Genomic DNA, 21471 nt, shown 5'->3' with positions numbered 1-21471 from the left:
TGTACTTCTGACAAAAGGCTATGCGATCGTGAATATTCTTTGGTGAAAGCTTCAGCTTCCGTACTGGTTGGTAAGATTTCAAGCCTGCATTTAATAATCGTCTGCGTATTGTCCGACTGTTTGGTTTCTTGGATGGTGATCCAGGCAGTTTGCCTCTAATGGCACTTGAGGATGCTCTTGGTGATTTTTTTTCTGCCTTTATTATAGCATTATCCATACGGTTGCTTGTAACCTTCGGGCGCCCAGAGCGTGAACGGGATTTAAAACTTTACAGCTCTTGATTTCTCTTTACAGTAGCTACAACAGTGGAATGTGAAATACTGAGCTTTTTGGCTGTCTGTCTTATAGAAATGTTCTCTTTGTACAAAATAACGACCTGAGCTCGCTTTTCAGATGTCAGTTCTTTACCGCGATAATTATATTATTGCGGTAAAGAACTGACATCTGAAAAGCGAGCTCAGGTCTTTATTTTGTACAAAGAGAACATTTCTATAAGACAGATAGCCAAAAGAGAACATTTCTATAAGACAGATAAAAATATTTCAGTTATATCTACAAATAAACATGTAAACATCAATTTTAAACTCTAATTAGCAATTAGCACAAATTGGTACAAAATTGTAGCACTTAAGTAGCCCAAAAGCAATTCAGAGTAGAATACATTAAAAAATATGCGAAAATCGCAGTGGTCGCAATCTTTTGTCCATGACTGTATATATATATATATATATAATATATATATATATATATATATATATATATATATATATATATATATATATATATATATATATATATATATATATATATATATATATATATATATATATATATATATATATATATATATATATATATATATATATATAGAGAGAGAGAGAGAGAGAGTTTTCTGGTTTTACATTATGCCTAAAATTAGTAACTGTTCTACCTCCTACTGAAAACATTCGTTTCAGTAGTAGATAGTTCATAAAAAATAAATACATGAATCACAAGAAAATTTGTTGATGGCGGCAGATATAAGTAATGGCTATATGAAAATTAAGAAATTGATGATAATCAAGTTTTATATCTTAAGCTCAAATATTGATTAGTTTCAAATAAAAATATATTTTTGTTTAGCATAAGATTTTTTTCATAAAAATAACGGAATATTACATATTTACATAAATTAAATAAATACAAATATAAATATTTTTTTATTTAACAAAACATATTCTTACAATAACTTGTTGTGTATTAACTTTCTGTTTTTTGCTTTTTAGGATAAAAATAATAAAATAAAAAACAAATTCTCAGTAAAACTAAGTATGAGTTTTAATTTTAGTTTGTTTAATAGTAGTGAAGAAAAAATATTTGTTTGCTTGTGCAGAAATCTTAAATTTAAAATAGTTAACATTTGCTATATAATTTATGTACCTTTTAGTTCTTAACTACCCAATGCTTGTGGTAGAAGGTTAGTAACATAACTGCATGTTGTGTTATTGAAAATATAAAATTTGTCAAAATTATAGGTAGACACCACTGCTGCTTACCATGCAGTTATGTCATCAACCTTCAAGCACACTGCATTGGGCAACTAAGAACTAAAAGGTACATAAGTTATACATAAATATTATTTTAATCGTAAATTGGACTTAACAAATATCCAATTTATATTATTTTTTTAAACATTTCTTACTTAACAAGTATCTAATTTATTTAATTTTTTTAAACATTTCTTTAAGCTTTTTAAAAGTTAAATTTCATTGTCTTGTTTTTATTTCAAAACTCTGTTTAATTATCTCTTTCATATTACTGTAAAGTCTTATAAGATGTACATCGTTCCCTGCTAAAAGCTTTGATCGCCACCATCTTGGGAGGCCAATTTTGGCTTCCATTTTTTTTCCAAAAAACAATAGAATATGCTATCCAGTTATATTTTAAGATCATTGGTTTAAAATATACTAAATTATAGTATGAGTAAAACATATACTTTAGGTGAGCTTTAACTCCATTGGTGCTACCTTGAGACTGCTTAATCGTTTTTTTGCATTTATTTATTTATTTATTTTGCACTCAGCAAATCCTAATTTTCTGCCAGAGCCAGAGATCTTATCCTCTTCTCTGTAAAGCTTGATAAAATAATTCCAAAGAGAAAGTTTCTTCAAGATGGTTTGATTTGGTAGTGGTTTTAGTATACTAATCAGATCACTGAAGTAAGAACTTTGAGACTGTTAGTTGTTCTTGACTTTAGTCAAGCTTATATAGAAGGCTAGTTTAATAAGTTTTTACGCAATTTTATCGTTTTCTGTAATAAAAAAAGCGTAAAAATGCGTAATACACATTTTTACCGCATACGGTAAAACGCGTAATACCTATTTTACGCAAATACGGTAAAACGCATAATATGTAGTTTACCGCAGTGCGGTAAAAATGCATATTACGCCTTTTACCGTATTTCTAACAAAACTACAAGGTATTGAATAGCAGAACTGGAGTTGCTATGAAATGCTACAGACCTGCAAGGAAACCTATACTTATGCCAGCGATAAAGTTAAAACGCCTCACTTAAACAACACCTACATACATAGATTGGGAAAATGTAATTAAATGCTCCTTTAATTGTTTATTTCAACAGCATCACTGGTTAAAACATTTATATGAGTTTTTATATTATTATTTTTAATTGTTTTCAGGTGTGTTTCTAAGATGAGTCCCAATTTGAAATATTATTGGATAAGTCTTCTTTTCTTAGACAAAGGAAAGAAGAAAAATATAACCTAGACTGTATTATGGAGACGGTAAAACACCCTCTAAAGGTGATAGTGTGATCAGTTATAAGTGGTAAGGGCAGTGGCCTTTTTTATATAGTTGAAGGGATGATAAACCAAGATAAAAATAAAAAGTATTTACTTCCTAAGTTACATGATTGTTTCCCTGATCTACCCAAATGCATCTTCATGGATGATTCTGCCCAATGTCATAAAGTTTAGTCAGCAACACGATATTTATAGTCAAAAAATATTACGTTTTTCCATGGCCTGGCTATTTTCCTGACTTAAACCCATTAGAGAATGCCTAGGAACTTTTAAAGCAAATAATTGGGCATGAAATTATAAGCAACAAAAAATATCTCATAAAGATGCTAAATAATAATTGGTGTGTTCAGGAATTAAAAGCGAATGTAAAGAATTGCATCTAAAGTATGCCAAGAAGGATACAAGTAGTAATTGATCCAAAAGGCAGCCCGACCAAATAATTATAAATATTTTGTATTGTGAGTTTTTATAAATAAATGCTTAAAAATAGTAACAGTGTTTAAATAAGTGTTTTACTTTTAAAAAAATATATATTTATTTAAGCTAGTAGCACTAGTATTTATATAAAAATTTAACATAATAATACGTAAAAGAGCTTATAATGGTTTATATGATATTTTTATCCAAGTGTAACTAATAATTTAGCTGCCCGCTGTATATATATATATATATATATATATATATATATATATATATATATATATATATATATATATATATATATATATATATATATATAAATTATGTTAGTGTATTCTACAAACAGAGTGCTCAATGTTAATGTATATATATATATATATATATATATATATATATATATATATATATATATATATATATATATATATATATATATATATATGACATACTATTTATATAGCTTATTAAAATGTATTCATATATATATGTATATATAATTTTAAAAGTAGCTTTAATTTATTTTCTTTTACTTGTCAGTATGCTAATATTACTTTTTTAGTTATTAATATTATTATTCAAAAGTTTTTACTTTTAAAGGACTACAACAGTTTTTTCAATATACATTGAACAAAGAGCAAAAGGAGGTTCCCAATTCAAAAGCACAAAATCTACTATCTCTTTCATAGAATTGGCTGGTATGTTGTATATAATAAGATTATGTTTATATGAAGTTTATATATATGTTAACTGTGAGTTAATAATTAGTATTTGTTTATAGAATTTTTAATGAGCATTGTTCCTTACTGTTTTGGCCTTGTATTAGTTGATAGTATTTTGCATGTATTTTTTTTTCTTTTTTTTACAATACAATTTTAAAAGGTTTTTTTGTTAAAAGATTGCTTGGATTTTATTTTTCTAAGTATTAATTTTCCTATGATGTGGTTTTACTAAAATATCAATCTAAGGGTTTCTTTTTATTAATTTCTGTTACTTATCAATAATGTTATTTTTTATTAAGTTTTTGATAAATTAGCAGTGTACTAGCAGTTAGTAAAAATGTTCATGGTCGAATTGGTTATCCTAGATCTTTACTCCTCACCATTTCAAATAACCTTACCCCACTCATTAATTTTTTTAAATGATTATTAATACATCATTATTTCATGTTGATAATTGCTAAAAATACAAGTATGCTAATTAATTAAACTAATTATCTTCCCATTCCATATATTTGATATCACATTCAGTTATATAGCAATTTCATAACAAGATTTCAATAGTTTTTAGTAAATGGTACCAAGAATAACCATACTTTATGCTTTTAGTTAACAAAGACTTTATTGCTTATGAAAATACTTTTTAAAATCAGTTGACAGCAGGCATCTCAAAAAGGTGAACCACACACATTTACAATATTTTAAAAAGAAAAACTACATAATTATTATTTACAATAATGATATTGGCTATTGACATCATTATGTGTTTCCATAGTAATAAAAAGATTAATAAAAGATCCTTTTTGTGAAAGTTTTAATATATTTCTTGGAAATACATTTAATTTATTTCTTGGAAAAAAATTAAAACTTTTTAAAAAAGTAATATTCTTAATAACACTAAAAATTCAAATGAAAATATAATCAGAATGGATTTATTCAAAATATTTTTGCTTTCAGTTAATGATTAGCAGTGAATTCTAATGATTAGATGATCATTTTAACAAAAGACACCAACAGGAAATTGACTTTTTGTTATAGTTTCAATTTCCAGGAACAAAAACTACTATATAGTAAAATTTTTATTGCTAGCAGAAGGTAAGCTAAGTAAACTTTTGTTTGGCTGAAAAATGGAAATTTTTTGAATTACTAAAAAATTAAAATGTTTAGTAAATTTTCTATAAAACTTAATTTTTCTGTTCAATCAAGTTTAAACATTTTTTATAAATCATGGCTGTTCTTTTTATTATTTGATAGGCTCAGAGCATACAAGCAAATCTGAAGATGCGCCATTCATATCAAAAAGGTAATATGTAATATAGCAATCTATTCTAACAAATTATAACTTTTTTACCACACTACTGTTTTATATCAAATATTGATGCTGTAAAGTCTAAGTAAAATAAGTCTAAATAAAACTTTATTTTTCAAATTATTTGTGTTAGCAGCTGCTTTGGTTAACTGGATTACTAAAGCAATCTTAACACTGATTGCATTAAGGAGAAATTGTTTAATACTGTTATAGTTCAAGCCACTACTTTACTGGCAACTTATGAAAGTGAGTGGGTTGATGAATTATCTGTAGCTATATAGCTGATATATGAATTACAAGTAGCTCATTCTGATCAAACCGAAATAAATATCACAAAGCGTTAGATGAAAGTTATGATAAAGTTACTAAATAACGTAAAGTTTATATATGGCTGAATTGATTGAAAAAAAAGGTAGTATCAAGAATTCAAAAAACTCCATTGAAAGAAAGTGATGGCTTAGGTGAACATGAATTAGCTGAAATATGTACAAATGTAGTATTATATGCCTAGAAAAGCTAATCAAGTGACAAAGAAAGTTTGAACAATTTTAAACTCATTAAAAAAATGAGTAAAAAAGAGTCAGTAAAAAAAAGCTGCATTAAAAGTAAAAAATTTAAGTTGGGAGCAATAAGTGAATGTTACTGTTGAACAATGAACCACAGATGTGAGTTGCGATGCATTCTATTTTAGAGGTGAGTCTGAAATGGAGATGAGAAAGGTAACTATAGTATGTGTTGTCACATAGGTTAGATACTATTGCCACTTATTAAAACAACAGGATTTTGTTTAGAGCAACAATTAGCAAAGTAAAGCATTCAAAGCAGATAATTATTTTATACAATAACTTTTATATATAGCAGTTTGTCTTTTACATCATGGAATGAATCTGGCATTGAAACAGTATTTGGAAGAGCTCTTGCAATAATAATACATGGTCAGGTTAATCACAAAAACTGGATGGTGGGAGAGCAATATAGGCATCAAGAAATTTTTGTGTGAAGTTTTAATTAAAATCTTCATCTATTAGGCTGGGGCAGATGTATATAAAATGCATTATTTCCAGTTTAGGATATTGAATGCTGGTTCTTCTTGACTCAATGCATGGGTTTTGCTTGTGCCTCTGTTTTTATGACAGGTAACTCATTCTATTATCTCCTGATGAGGGTACAGCTCTAAAACTCAGTTTTATGGTTCTGAGGCTGGCTGCCAGTCAGGTTTCCCAAACTTTGTGATAGCTCTCAGAGAGGCTTATTCCATCAACCAAAAAACCATCGTCACCACCAAATTCTCTAAACCTATTATTCTCTAATATTTGTATTTAGGTTTGAATCCACAAACTATTCTTTTATGTGCTTTCGTTTAGCACCACTTCAATCTATCACATTTCTCTTTGTTCTGTATGACACTCCTTCATCATAAGACTGCACTCTCTTCAATGTTATTTCTGATCAAATGGACCAAGCCCTTTCTCTTTATCCTTCAGCCAATATTGTTGTTGTTGGTGACTTTAATGCTCATCACACTGAATGGCTTGGCTCTAGTGTCAGAAATTCTAGAGGCATTAAGGTCCACAACTTGCCTTAATCAATCTCTAACTCAAATAGTAAACTCTGTAACTTGTTTTCCAGACAATCCGAATCATTTACCTTCTCTTCTCGACTTATATCTTGCTTCTGATCCTAGTCAGTGTTCAATCTCTCCACATTCACCCTTAGGTGCTTCTGATCACGGTTTGATCTAAAACTATTATCACATTCTTCTTCATCATCAGAATCCCCCTATCATTGTACCTCTTACAACTACCTTAAAGCTGACTAGGACACTTTTTGTGATTTTCTCCATAATGGGCCTTGGGTAGAAATCTTTCGTCTTTCTGCTGAAAAATGTGCTTCTTACATAACTTCATGGATTCAGGCTGGCATGGAATCTTTTATTCCCTCTCGACGATTACAAGTCAAGCCTCACTCTTCTCCATGGTTTCCCTCACATTGTGGTGCTGCAATTTCCAATCGAAAACATTACTTCCATATCTATCAGCAAAATAATTATCCAGAAAACAGACGTCTATTTACTATTGATAGAAACCATTGTAAAAAAGTTTTGTCTAACGCCAAAGCCCGCTATTCTCAGGGCTTAAAATCTCGTATTTCATCTCAAAAGTTAGGCTCTCGTGACTTCTGGAAAATGTTTACCAGTATCAATACTAAGGGCAAATCTCTTATTCCACCTCTCTTGTATGGTTCAGATTTGTCTTTAGGTGAGGTTTTTGAATCTTTAATTAACAAACACTTAATCTCTCATTTTGAGTCTAATAACTTACTTTCTGATCATCAACATGGATTTCAATCTTCTTGTTCTACAGCTGATTTGCTAACAGTAATAACCGATAATTTTTAGCGTACATTAGATAAAGGTGGAGAAGTTAAGGGCATCGCTCTTGACATTTCTAAAGCTTTTGATAAAGTTTGGCATGCTGGTCTTTTCCATAAGCTTTCTTCTTACAATGTATCAGGTAACATCTTTAAGATTATTGAATCCTTTGTTACCAATCATAGAATAAAAGTTGTCCTTGATGAACAGCACTCTTCTTCATATCCTGTAACTTCAGGGGTTCCTCAAGGTTCTATCCATGGCCCTATACTCTTTTTAATTTACATTAACGATCTTCCAGATATTCTCACATCTAAGGTCGCATCGTTCGTAGATGATACTATCTTTTATTCTTGTCTTGATAAGAAGCCAGCACTCTCTGATTGCTTGGACGGAGCATTTGAGCTTGTAAAGGATCTCACTTCTGCTACAGCTGGGGCTCACAGTAGCTGGTTAACTTTAATTCAGATAAACCCAACTTTTTTCAGGAAATTGTTATTGCAATAATTTTGATCTTCCTTTATATATGGATGGTAATGTACTTGATGAATCATCTACCTTCATCTTTTAAGATTAACTCTTGTTTCCAATCTTTCTTGGATACCATATATCAAATCAATTGCAAAGTTAGGATCTGCTAAGGTTGCATCTCTTTATCATGCTAGAAACTTTCTTACACCGGATTCTATTCCTTAACTCTATAAATCTTAAATCCGTACTTGTATGGAATACTGTTGCCATATCTGGGGTGGATTTTCCAATGACGCCCTTTTTTAGATAAGGTACAAAAATGCATTGTAAACATAGTTGGACCTGTTCTTGCAGTTAACCTCCAACCATTATCACATCGTCGCAATGTTGCTTCTCTTTTTCTTTTCTACAAATACTATAATGGGTACTGCTCTAAAGAACTAGCATCTTTTGTGCCATCTACTAAAATTCATTCTCATGTTACTTGTCATTCAATTAAGTCTCATCCTTTTACTGTGACTGTTCCTAAACTCCCCAAAAACTCTTATTTGTCTAGTTTTTTTCTTCGAATGTCAATTCTTTGGAATTTGTTTCCTTCATCTTACAAACTTCTAAGTTGTCTGTAAATCATTATCTTGCTCTATAAACTTCATCTTTTTTCTTCCAGTAACTTCCAACTCTTATAGTGGTTGCTTGCAGCCTTGTCGGAAGCGAAGATGTTAAAAATAGAAATTATATGTTTTAATTTAAATTTAATTGTTTTAATTTAAATTTAATTGTTTTAATTTAAATTTAATTGTTTTAATTTAAATTTAATTATTTTAATTTAAAATAAAATTGTTGAATGACTGTCAGATATATTTATCTATTTGAATGGCCAAGTTAACTTCATAAGTTTACTAAAGAATTGCTTTTTTTAAGATGCAAGACATTGTGGTACGTTTTGTATACAAAATATAGAGAATGACTAAAATGCTACTAAAATACGCAAAATTGCAATGTACTTAAATAAATTTAAATCAAAATAAATTAAAACTAAAATAAATTAAAAATTTATTTTAGTTTTAAATTTAAAGTAAGATAAATCCAAACTAAAGCAAATCGAAACTAAAATAAATTGAAACTTAAATAAAGTAAAATTAAAATAAAGATCACATATTTTTAATTTTTTTAGCAATTAAAAAACATAGATTTAGAAGTGCACATAACAGGTTTGTTATTTTATTATTTTCAGCCTAAATTCATTACGTAATGTTGTTATGACACTGAAACAAGGAACAAAAGTTGTACCATATGAAGAATCAAAATTGACAAAACTACTTCAGGTTTGTAAATTAGAGCTATAAGCACATTCATTATTATCAAAAATCTTTTCAACTTTGTTTGTAAGACTTTAACTTTTTTGTTCTTCATCTTTTTTGTTCTTCATCTTTTTTTTTTCATCAAAACAATTTTAATACAGTTGTTTATACTATTTTATTTGCGTTGTACTATATGATTATATACAAATTGATTTTCTAAGCTGATGAAAGTATTATTCATGTTTTATATATTTTTAAGTAAGAAAGATTTTTAGCAAAAGCAAATGATATATTTGTCATGATTTTCAATCATACTATTTTACCAAACCATTTTAAAATAAATAGGTAATTTATCAGGATAAATTTTAAGTATTTAATTTGCGTTGTACTATATGATTATATACAAATTGATTTTCTAAGCTGATGAAAGTATTATTCATGTTTTATATATTTTTAAGTAAGAAAGATTTTTAGCAAAAGCAAATGATATATTTGTCATGATTTTCAATCATACTATTTTACCAAACCATTTTAAAATAAATAGGTAATTTATCAGGATAAATTTTAAGTATTTAATTTGCGTTGTACTATATGATTATATACAAATTGATTTTCTAAGCTGATGAAAGTATTATTCATGTTTTATATATTTTTAAGTAAGAAAGATTTTTAGCAAAAGCAAATGATATATTTGTCATGATTTTCAATCATACTATTTTACCAAACCATTTTAAAATAAATAGGTAATTTATCAGGATAAATTTTAAGTATTTAATTTGCGTTGTACTATATGATTATATACAAATTGATTTTCTAAGCTGATGAAAGTATTATTCATGTTTTATATATTTTTAAGTAAGAAAGATTTTTAGCAAAAGCAAATGATATATTTGTCATGATTTTCAATCATACTATTTTACCAAACCATTTTAAAATAAATAGGTAATTTATCAGGATAAATTTTAAGTATTTAATTTGCGTTGTACTATATGATTATATACAAATTGATTTTCTAAGCTGATGAAAGTATTATTCATGTTTTATATATTTTTAAGTAAGAAAGATTTTTAGCAAAAGCAAATGATATATTTGTCATGATTTTCAATCATACTATTTTACCAAACCATTTTAAAATAAATAGGTAATTTATCAGGATAAATTTTAAGTATCGTTGTGATATACTACTTGATATACTATCTTTTGTTTTCATCAAATTCTGTATTGGTAGAGTGCTTTGTAATCAAGAAATTCCAACTTCGATCCCCACCATGTCCCTGGTAGTATCATGCTGAACTTGTCTCTGAACAGAGACAATGAACCAGATATGGGTGCTGTGATGCATTCCATTTCAGAGGTAAGTCTGAATTAGAGACGAGAAAGGTGGAACTATAGCATGTAATGCCACTAAGGTAAAGTGCTATTGCCACTACATTAAAACAACAGATTTTGTTTAGAGTTTGACAATGCTTGAAGGTAAAGAATTGAAGGAGGGTTGTAACATTATAAAAAAGAGTAGCCTTCTTTAATCTAGTAGTGTCCTCAGCTTTGGGGAGGTAAATGCAGTAATAAAAAAAACACATCAAATAATCAGTTTTTGTTCATTAGCGTTTTTAGTTATTTTAAATTCATAATAAATTAGTAATTTTAAAAGGATAATGATAGCAAATGGTTTTAGCTATAAAGTATAATTATATATAGGATTTATATATTATATAATAATAAAATTTAACCAAACCAAATCTGATGTTAGAAATTTATAATATGCTTATCAAAACCTTATTTCACTAATGTTTTTTTTAAATTCTATGATTTAAATTTTTAATTTAAAATTTCTCATTAGAATATATAAAAACAAACAACGATAACATAAAATTTTATTTAAAATAAAAAAAAACAATAGTTTAACTGATGTAAGCAGCGTTTTATCTTTGTAGTTTTAGTTTAATATAAGTTCACTTATCTTTTAATTAAATTCTCTAGTTGTGTTTTAGGTGGCATTTGGAGGAAATGGGTATACAGTTTTCATAGGTCATGTGTCTCCATCAGGTAAAATTAATTAGTATTATATTATTAATTGTGTAACAGTATACTTGTACATAATGGAATAATATTTTTTATTATAATGTAATTTCATCAGAACAAAAATGTCTAATTAAGAAATGTACAGAGTTTTTTATTCTGTAATATAATTAACTATTTTATAGTATGAAATATTTACGATATAGTATTAATATTCAAGCAATGATAATGTAATGTAATATAAAGTAATATTATGTAATTTAATGTAATATAATTTTTTACTATGAAATATTTTGTAAAGTAATCTAATGCTTAAGTTAATGTAATATTCATAAAAAAAAATTTAAAGAAAAATGATTTTAATATTATTTTTTTTAAAGATGGGGACTTTTCCGAAACATTTGCTACATTGCAATTTATGTCACATGTAAAAAGTGTCCAAAACATACCTAAAAGAAATCAGGTATTTATTATACTTTTTTGGTTAGTTTTTAATTTAGATTAACCGGAAAAACTTTATAACAAAATATGAAGTTAAAAAAAAATGTTCCATTTATTTCCATGCTCACACACTTATGTTTCATACATCTCAAAATTTTAATAAAGGTTTAAAATTTCATGAAGTATTGTTTGAGGTTTTGATATCTATTGAAATTTCATGAAGTATTGTTTGAGGTTTTGAAATATGGGGTAAGCATAAGTGGCAATGACGTTTGTCTGACAGGAGTTTTGATATCTGAAGTATTTTTGAATCACTAAAATAGACAGGTTGCCTTGTTTACATTCCAAAGTGTATGTAAAGTGTAGTTGGCAAACAAGGATAGACAAAACAATGTAAAGTTTTATTATATGTTCTGCATATTTTCAAAACAGAACAACTGTTTTGAAAACTGTTGAGCATTTAGTTGCTCTAATTAGAGAACTTCTGGAAGTAGATTTGAATTTTACAAAATTTCTTCAAAAGCCTGAAAAATGATAAATTATGATAAAGGTGTTCAAATTAGTAATGATAAAGGTGTTCAAATTAGTGAAAAAATGAAAAAATGTGCAGTAATCAGTTTTTGAAGAAGTAGAACTGTTTTTTTAAAAAAAGTTTGGAAAGATCTTTGCTGTATTTATAATTTTGAGTACTTTTATTAGAAAAAAAAAATTAAATGGTCCACAACCCCTTCTTATGTTCTTAGCAACTTTTTCTTCAAAACACTAGTGACAGATGTCATCATCAAATTAGATACACATAGAAAACAAATAAGATCAAAGTTAAAATATTAATACTTTTTTTAACATAAATTTTTGTTTATATAAATTATTGACAAATATTTTTATCATAAAATTTTTTTTTTTATAAATATATGGTAATTCAGTTTTAGTTAAAATGTTATTTTATATTTATGTATCAAAAATAGAGGAGAAAACACAAATTCTAAATTTTTTACTTATAAACTTTAAAGTTATAGTTGAAAAAATATTAAAGCATATTTTGGTTTTTTAAAATTAAAATCAAAAAAGTTTACGCTATATAAATACTTTTATATTTAAATTTATTTTGTCAAAACTTCATATTAACAACTTTAGAAATATAATTTTTTGATATGCAACTTTTTCTTATATCTTTTAATAAGGGTACTGCTCAAAAACTCAGTTTAATGGTTCTGAGGTCTCTAGGTTAGCATGGTTTTTTAAATGCTGTGGTGGGTCACAATAAATAAGCAACTGCATAGCTTATTGCTTAGAGTGTCATGCACTATTATGAGTCAAGTTCTATAATAATTTAAAGTATGACTATGGCATATAAATATAATAAACATAAAATAAAAAATATAATAAACATAAAAAACTATTATTTCCAACAAACTGTTTCAATCTTTCTGTTTTCTTTAATTGTTGTGAAATCAGGTTTTAATTCTCTGACTAATCTGTGTTTTCATATTTTTTAATCAATTGTTATTCTTTTTGTTCATCATTGTTTCCTTCTATAGGCTGCATTTTTTTTGGCGTTCTTTTAAATCAAATTGACCAAGCTTTTTCTCTTTCATTTGACATCCAATATTGTGATTATTGTTATTCAATATTGTTACCAATCTGACATCCAAAATTATTATTGTTGACTTTAATGCTCATAACACTATGAGGCTTGGGCATTACCACTGACCCTGTTGAGGCATTACCACTGACCCTGTTGGCTCTAAACTCTAAATTTTTTGTTTTTTCAATCTCTTATCTTACTTAGATAGTTATTTTTGCGACATTTTCCAAAAAAACCTAATCACTTACCTTTTTTTTTTACTTTATACCTACTCCTTGATTTATGTTTTTTTTTCGAACCTAGTTTATCCTTAGTTTCTCCTTTGGTTCTGATCTAGGGCTGTGGTGGCTATGTTCTCACTAAAACTTTTACCTTGTACTTCTTCATCTTGATTTAACCTGATGTACAAGATAATAGATAATTCAATCAGAATTTATTATCGCAATTCTTACCTGTATCTTAAGACTGGTTGGGATTATTTTGATGGTTTTTTTTTTCTGTTCTTGGAATGATCATTTCTTCATCAAATGATTATGCTTATTTCTTTAATTTTTTTTATAAGAGCAACTCTTTTAAAAATGATGTTAAGGTCCATTATTCTAAGGTTACTAAACCGTGTGTTTTATCTCAGATATTAGGTCCTAAAGACTTTTGCAAAATCTTTAACAATGTTGTTAACAAAGGCAAGTTTAACATTCCATTTCTTTTAAATGGTCTCATTACCTCTTCAGTTAAGATCAGGCTGAACTAAGTCTTCTTACTATTATAACTAAAGTCTTTAATTAACAAACTTATAAAATTATATCTTGAGTATAAGAACTTAAACTCTCTGACAATCAATTTATCATCTTTTTTTGATTGATAATCTCTTTTAATTTGATAGAGAGGGTTAAAGATTTTATTTTCTGTTAGTTAACTGTAAATAAAAAACTTTTTTTTTTAGTTTCTTTTTGTTGACACAACCATATACTGCCGTCTTTATAAAAGCTTATTGATCTCTTAAAACAGGCAACTGATCTTGATTATGATCTCTCTTCTGTGACAGTTCGAGCTTTCAATGGCTTATGAATTCCCAAACAAAACTCAATAACTCATACAAGGGTAAATAAAGGATTTATAGAAATAAAGTATCAGGAGAAAGAAAATGGCAAGCATCATGAAATAAGCATTTCAGAGACTAACTTAACAATATTGTATATACGTTTTTATAATAGGTCAGTGGTAAAAGGTAGTCCAATAAGACATAAAACAGAGAACTCAATAAGGGTGTTGATATTATTTCAACAGAGGAATACCAATGATAATGTGAGAACTATTAGCAATAAATACCAATGATTAGGAAATACCAATGATTAGGAATACCAATGATAATGTTCTCACATTATCATTGGTATTCCTATGTTGAAATAATATCAACACCCTTATTGAGTTCTCTGTTTTATGTCTTCTTGGACTACCTTTTACCACTGACCTATTATAAAAACGTATATACAATATTGTTAAGTTAGTCTCTGAAATCACGGAAAGAGAACACACAAGCAGTGAACACCTTAGGGAAAACAGCAACGATATTGGCTGAAGGATAAAGAGAGAGGGCTTGGTAAATTTGATCAGAAGTAACATCGAGAAGAGTGTAGTCTTGAGATAAAGGAGAGCGATACAGAACAAAGAGAAAGGCAATAGAGTAAAGTGGTTCTAAATGAAAGCTCATAAAATAATAGTCAGTACATTCAAACCTAGTTTCCTGACAAATGGATGAATTCTTACTAATGTAAATGTGCAGGCCAAGCATGTGACTATTAGAGTCTTTACAAATTAAAAGAAGATAACCATCAATACTAAGATCACAAGATGAGACAGTTGAACTCAAATTAGTCACACAAAGAGCAAGCGAGTCTGGTGAACTTTGCAAGAGATAAGACTCAACAGAAGAAAAGTTATTTCGAAAAAAACGAATATTAGTGAATGATAGATTTAGAGAACTTGGTGATGACGATGGTTTTTTGTGTTATATAGTTTTTGGTACTTTATTCATTTTTAAATTTGTTAAAGATCTTGACTCAAAGCATATATAGTATTCAGCACACTATTTAATAGTCCAAGCAATTGCCTCATTACTATTAATAAGCCCTAAGCCTTAACAAAGGGCTCCAAATGTGGCCTTGACAATGCCTACTATAAGTACAAACAGGGATACCATCCCTGCGCATCATGGCACTGTTAGTTCTCTGATATTTTACAGCTGTTGATGCAATCAGCATCTTTAAGAGCTTCTAGAGAGTTTGGGAAACCTGACTACCAGCTGGCCTCAGAACCATAAAACTGAGTTTTAGAGCTGTACCCTTATTAGGAGATAATGGAATGAGTTGCCTAGTCATAAAAACAGAGACACAAGCAAAACTCATGCATTGAGTCAAGAAGATCCAGCATTCAACATCCTAAACTGGAAACAATGTATTATAAATACATCTGCGCCAGCCTAATAGATGAATATCAATGCTTTGGAATTCTCTTCTGTCTTCATGTTTTTCTAACTCATACATTAATAATTTTTCAAATCTTTTGTCTACTTTCTTACTCTTCAACTCTATTCTTTGCTTTCTTTTAACTCCAAACTTAAATAGTGTTTGCTTGCAGCCCTGTTATAAATAAATTATTTAATAAAAGTAGGAGAGAAATACAACACACTTTCCTGTTCATTACCAGTGTTTCCACCATGCATGATTTATCATGTTTTGTAAGATTGTACTAGCAATGCTGTGTTTTAAAAAAAAAGTATAATTTTTTGCACAATTTAAAGCAATAAACATAGACTTATGAAAAATAGAAAATTTGTATTTATTTTTTTGTGAGACATTTTTAAGATTTTTAGAATTTTATAACATGATAAACTTGGTAGGTTGGATTAAAATTAGAAAGTTAAATAGAAACTTCATGATTTCCATTTTTTCATGATGGAAGCACTGGTCATTACCTACTCAGAGAGAAAAAAAAACATGAAGTTAAAGTATAATCAGACAAAATTAGCAAATTGAAGGAATTTTTAGGAAAATTCAATCAAATTTTTTCAACTGCAATTGAGAAAGTTAAATTAAGATTAATAAATGTTATAAATTAGTTTTTATAATAAATAACAATTTCTATCATTTTTTTGCATTTTGTTGTTTCTAGATTAAGATCTTTAATTTTTAATAAATTTTTTTGATAATTTTTCAATAAATGGAAAAGGAGTAAAAAATCAACTCATAAACTACCATTTTATATTTAAGCATGTAATTATACATTCATTTATGCATCATTTATACATTGTATTTAAGCATGTTAAGGTACAACTAATAATATTAATAGCTCTATTCGGTTTATTGCAAACATAAGTATCCTGTTTCTACCATTTCAAATTATTAAACAACATAATACCCAAGTCTTTCTCACAGTCACTTGATGCAGTAAGGCAATAGTTTATATCGATTTATTTTTTACCCCGCAACACAACTACAGTTGGCTGTAAATATCCATCTTTTACTTTATGTAAAGCTATCCATACTTTACACAAAGACATTTTAGTCCTTGTTGTTGACTAAGGGGTACCTAAATAAAAAAATAATATTTATTATCAGTTATATTTATAAGATATTCTCACAAAATTATTTAAAATTAAAAAGATTTGTGGTAAGAAACTTAGGTAATCTAGGTTACAAAACTCACTTAACATTTTGATAAGATAAATGTAAGTTTCTGGCCATAAATAAACATCCAGAAGTAAACAAATGTCATTACTTCACTCATTTTTAATAGAAAACAGATCTGGTAAAAAATAGAGATCTGGTTACTATGTTATTACTTATTGTTAGTTTAATTCTGCAATTTATAGAATTTACTTTTACTTAGTGTGTGCTTTGGCTTCTAACTAAATTAAAATATTTTACCTTTTTTTTTTGTTTGTTTTTTTCCGCATGTGCTTTAAAATGTAAACAAAGAAACCTGTTTTTAGAGATGATTATTACACAGCTTTTGAAACTTATACTAGTTTCTTAGATCAAGTTCTCAACAATAAAACTTATACTAGTTTCTTAAATCAACAATAAGTCCTCGACAAAAAATAAATTACTAATAATCTGTCTGACAAAAACCTTACACAAAAATATTTAGAAATAAAAGGTTGTATTGAGTAAATATTTAAAAGCAAATTTATTTCAAAACATTAAACCTTTTTTTATTGTTTTTTGTTATCCAGAATAAATTAGATAGAGGATGACAAAATTTTAATAGTATTAGAATTAAGGGGTCGTATTTTGGATTTTCTTTTAATGTAATTTAATATTATAGTTTGTTATATTAACAATTGTAATAATAATTGTATAAACCATAGTGATATTTTTTAATAGACTGATTACACCATGGTTATAAAAGGTTTGCGTGAGGAAATTTCTAAATTGAGGGAGCGCCTTTCTATCAATACAGGAAAAATGGTTGACACTCCAAATAATGATGATGTATCAAGAATGGAGGTAAAACAAAGTTTTTAATTTTCATACAAATGTTTAATTTTCATAGTTTTCAAAGTTTGGTTATTTTCCTACTTGACTAAAAGATGTTTTATTAAAGCTATTTATACTTTTATTAAAGCTCTTTATAAAATTGTTTTCTAATTTAATGTTTTTCATTATACTATTTTTTTAGTTTAAGTTTTTATGTAGTATCTTAGCAGATTGCAGTTTGTAGTCAACTAAATGGAGTTATAGAAGCATTTTTTTTAATTATTTTTTTGTTTTGCACAATTAAATAATTAAATTAGAATAATTTTTTTGTATTCACCATAGGAGTTGATTAAAGACCTCCAACTAGCAAAGATGCAAACATGGGACGAAAAACAACGAATGTCAGAAATGTTTTTAGAAGAACGAAAACATCACTTGTCAAGCAAAGTAATTGATTATATTTGAAAATTAATAAAACTATATTATATAAAAAATGAATAAAAGCTATTTAAGTATTATACATAAAAAAAGGTATTGAGAAAATAAAATTATTATCAACTAGGGAATTTTGGACTGGGTTCTTGATTCAATGAAAAAAGGAAGTAAAGATGTTCAATCAAAGCTTGCTAATCTCCAAAAAGACAAAGAAAGAGTAAAATTTTTCTAATATTATACAAATAAAGAATTGATTTAAAAGATTTTTCTTTTTGAATTATTTAAACGATTTTTCTTTTCGATTAATTTAAAAGATTTTTCTTTTGCAAGGTTGTTTATACTTCTTATTCTTAAGATTATTTATATTAACTTTGTATTGAAATATTTTATGAGCCATTTCTACTTTAAGAGTGATGTTCTGCTTTATATTGTTTTTATTTTAAGTATTTTTTATATATTCTAGTTAATGATTGAATACAAAGAAGTCAGAAATGTTGCGGATGCCTTGAAAGATCAGCTTCAGTTGATGATCACTGATTATACCAAGCTTAACGAAGCAGGTGTTTAATTATTTGTTTATAACAGGATTTTTTTAAAAATTAATTAAGTTACCTAATTAAATCTTTTTCGGTTTAAAATTAGGCAATGGAAACAGCAAAGATGGAAAACAAAAAGTAGCAGAAATCCAAGAGATGAAAGAAAAATTGAGACAGGAAAATGAAACATTAAAAAAGATTAAACAGAATTTAAAAGAAATTCAAGACAAACAGAAACTAGAAAAGGAGGTAATAAAAAGAATTAAGTGCTGCATGCTACTTTTTTAAATAATTGTTGCGATTAATTGTTTGCATTTTTAGGAAGCAAAAAATCAGGCTGCATCATTAAAAGGAAATTTTGAATTGCGCTTTAAGTTAGAGGTTAGATTTTTTTTCCTAAATAATATTTATAGCTATAATATAATAATTATAAAGTAAATATACTTAAAAATTAGATATCTTTATTTTAAGCATATTTTCAAATACCTATATATAATATTTTATAAACTATAAAGAAAAAACCTTGATGTTATAAACCTTAGAGTTTTACCAATAAATATAAAATCCTTTGAAGCTGAAAAATATTTATTAAAATTTTAAAGAAAAATAAAAAACTATATTTCAATAGACTTGAAGCAAAGGTTTTAAAAAATATACATTTTAGTAGGACTTGAACCCAGTGAAGTTCTGGATTTGACACGATCAAAAAACAATTTTACATTAAAAATTTTACTTTAAAAAAGTTACTGGAAGCACAATAAAGAGATGCAACGTTAGCAGGTGCTAATTTTGCAATGGATTTAATATATGGTTTCAAGAAAGATTGGAAGTAGGGGTTAATCTAAGAAGTTTAAAGGTAGGATTCATCGAGTACATTACTGTTTTTAAGTATAGGAAGATTTAGATTGTTGCAATAGTGATTAGGTGAAAAAAATTTATCTGAGTTAAAGTTCATCAGCCACTGAGAGCCCATGGTGTAGTAGAAGCGAGACCCTTTTTAAGCCCAAAAGGCCCCTCAAAGCAATCAGAGAGTGTTGACTTCTTATCAAGATAAAATAAATGGTAGTATTGTTAGTGAACAATGCTACCTTAGATGTGAGAATTTCTGGGAGATTGTTACGGTAAATTAAAAAAGTATAGGGCCAAGGTTAAAACCTTGAGGAACCCCTGAAGTTACAGGAAATAAAGAAGAATGCTCTTCATTGAGGACAACTTTTATACTATGATTGATAAGGAATGATTCAATAGTCTTAAAGATGTTACTTGATACACTGTAAGAAGAGAGCTTATGAACAAGACCAGCATGCTAAACTTTATCAAAGGATTTAGAAATGTTGAGAACAATAGTCTTAACTTCTCCACATCTATCTAATGTATGATAAAACCTATCAGTTATTACCATTAATAATACAACAGTAGAACTTGAACATTGAAATCCATATCGATGATCAGAAAGTAAGTTATTACATTGGTCAAGAAGTGGGTGTGATGGCACTCTATATTTGACCATGCATATAATATTTAGTTGCAACAACATGACCACTGCTTTTTAGATGCTTTGAGAACATTTAAAAAAGTGCAAAAAAAAATTAACTTGATGAAAAATAATTAGTTAAAAAACGATTTAAAATAAGAAATGAATTCTTAACGAAGAAAACAACTTAACTAAATCAAAATAAGTTACATATATAATAAATTATTTCTAAACTTCTCTCTGTTATATTTTTCTCATAAATTTAAGCGAAACTTTTTAGTAATGATCATTTAGTAAAGAAAAAAGCGTTTTTCAATTTATCAAAGAGTATAATATAATTCTTTATTTAAGTATTTATGTTTTATTTCAGCAAGATTCTAATAAAACTAATGTAGTTGAAATATTTAATAAATAAAAAAGTAAATATATTTTTATAACCATTTCATGCTTTGCGTAGTTTGCAAAAATATTTAAAACAATTCTTCTTAAGTAAGATAAACAAAAGAAATAATTAAATCGTTGCATTATGATAAAAATATTATAATGTACTTTTCTTTTAGCAGTGCCTTTAAAATGTTTAAAAAAATCCTGCAATGCGCCAGACCCCTGAAACAGCGATCTATAATGATCAGAGTCCGAACTGCAGACTTTGTATACATTTAATAATTTTATATTTTTATTTAAGTCCATCGGTTTATTATACTATAATATATATTATAAATTAATATACAAAGGGTATATTACATTCTAAATAAATTATTATTTGATTTTATCTTATGCAAACTTGAAGCACGTTTTTATTGCATCAAATTATTAGAAAGCAAACTTTTAATAGTTACTTGTAATTCACTTGTATATATGTATGTTTATATTCAGTTGCCTGTAAGTTCCTGTATGTTTATTTTATTGTTAATTTTATTACTTAAATAATTATTTGTTATGTTAAATTAATATGTTATTATTAATATATTAATTGTTATGTTAATAATTATGTTAATTTTATCACTTAAATAATTATTACTTTTTAAATTTTATTGAAAATGCGATTGTTTGTTGAAAGTCTAATTTTTATAAAAGCAATCGTACAAATATTTTAAACGATTTACATTTAAAG

General features: G+C 27.1%; 1 protein-coding gene across 1 annotated transcript in view; it reads left to right on the top strand.

Moving 5' to 3' along the window:
• The window catches only part of LOC100207720 (kinesin-2b), a 79694-nt gene that overhangs the window by 30991 nt on the left and 27232 nt on the right, over positions 1-21471 (top strand). Inside the window, exons 10-20 of the mRNA XM_065813160.1 lie at positions 3819-3916; positions 5192-5240; positions 9323-9413; positions 11381-11435; positions 11789-11871; positions 17820-17942; positions 18255-18359; positions 18475-18564; positions 18811-18907; positions 18990-19132; positions 19205-19264. Of these exons, the coding sequence (XP_065669232.1) occupies positions 3819-3916; positions 5192-5240; positions 9323-9413; positions 11381-11435; positions 11789-11871; positions 17820-17942; positions 18255-18359; positions 18475-18564; positions 18811-18907; positions 18990-19132; positions 19205-19264 (994 nt within the window). The remainder of the gene's footprint in view (positions 1-3818; positions 3917-5191; positions 5241-9322; positions 9414-11380; positions 11436-11788; positions 11872-17819; positions 17943-18254; positions 18360-18474; positions 18565-18810; positions 18908-18989; positions 19133-19204; positions 19265-21471) is intronic.

Source organism: Hydra vulgaris, chromosome 12, assembly GCF_038396675.1.
Source record: "Hydra vulgaris chromosome 12, alternate assembly HydraT2T_AEP".
In the NCBI taxonomy this organism is placed as follows: Eukaryota; Metazoa; Cnidaria; class Hydrozoa; order Anthoathecata; family Hydridae; genus Hydra; species Hydra vulgaris.
The sequence above is the reverse complement of the archived record's forward strand: the minus strand, read 5'-3'. Positions and strand labels throughout refer to the sequence as shown.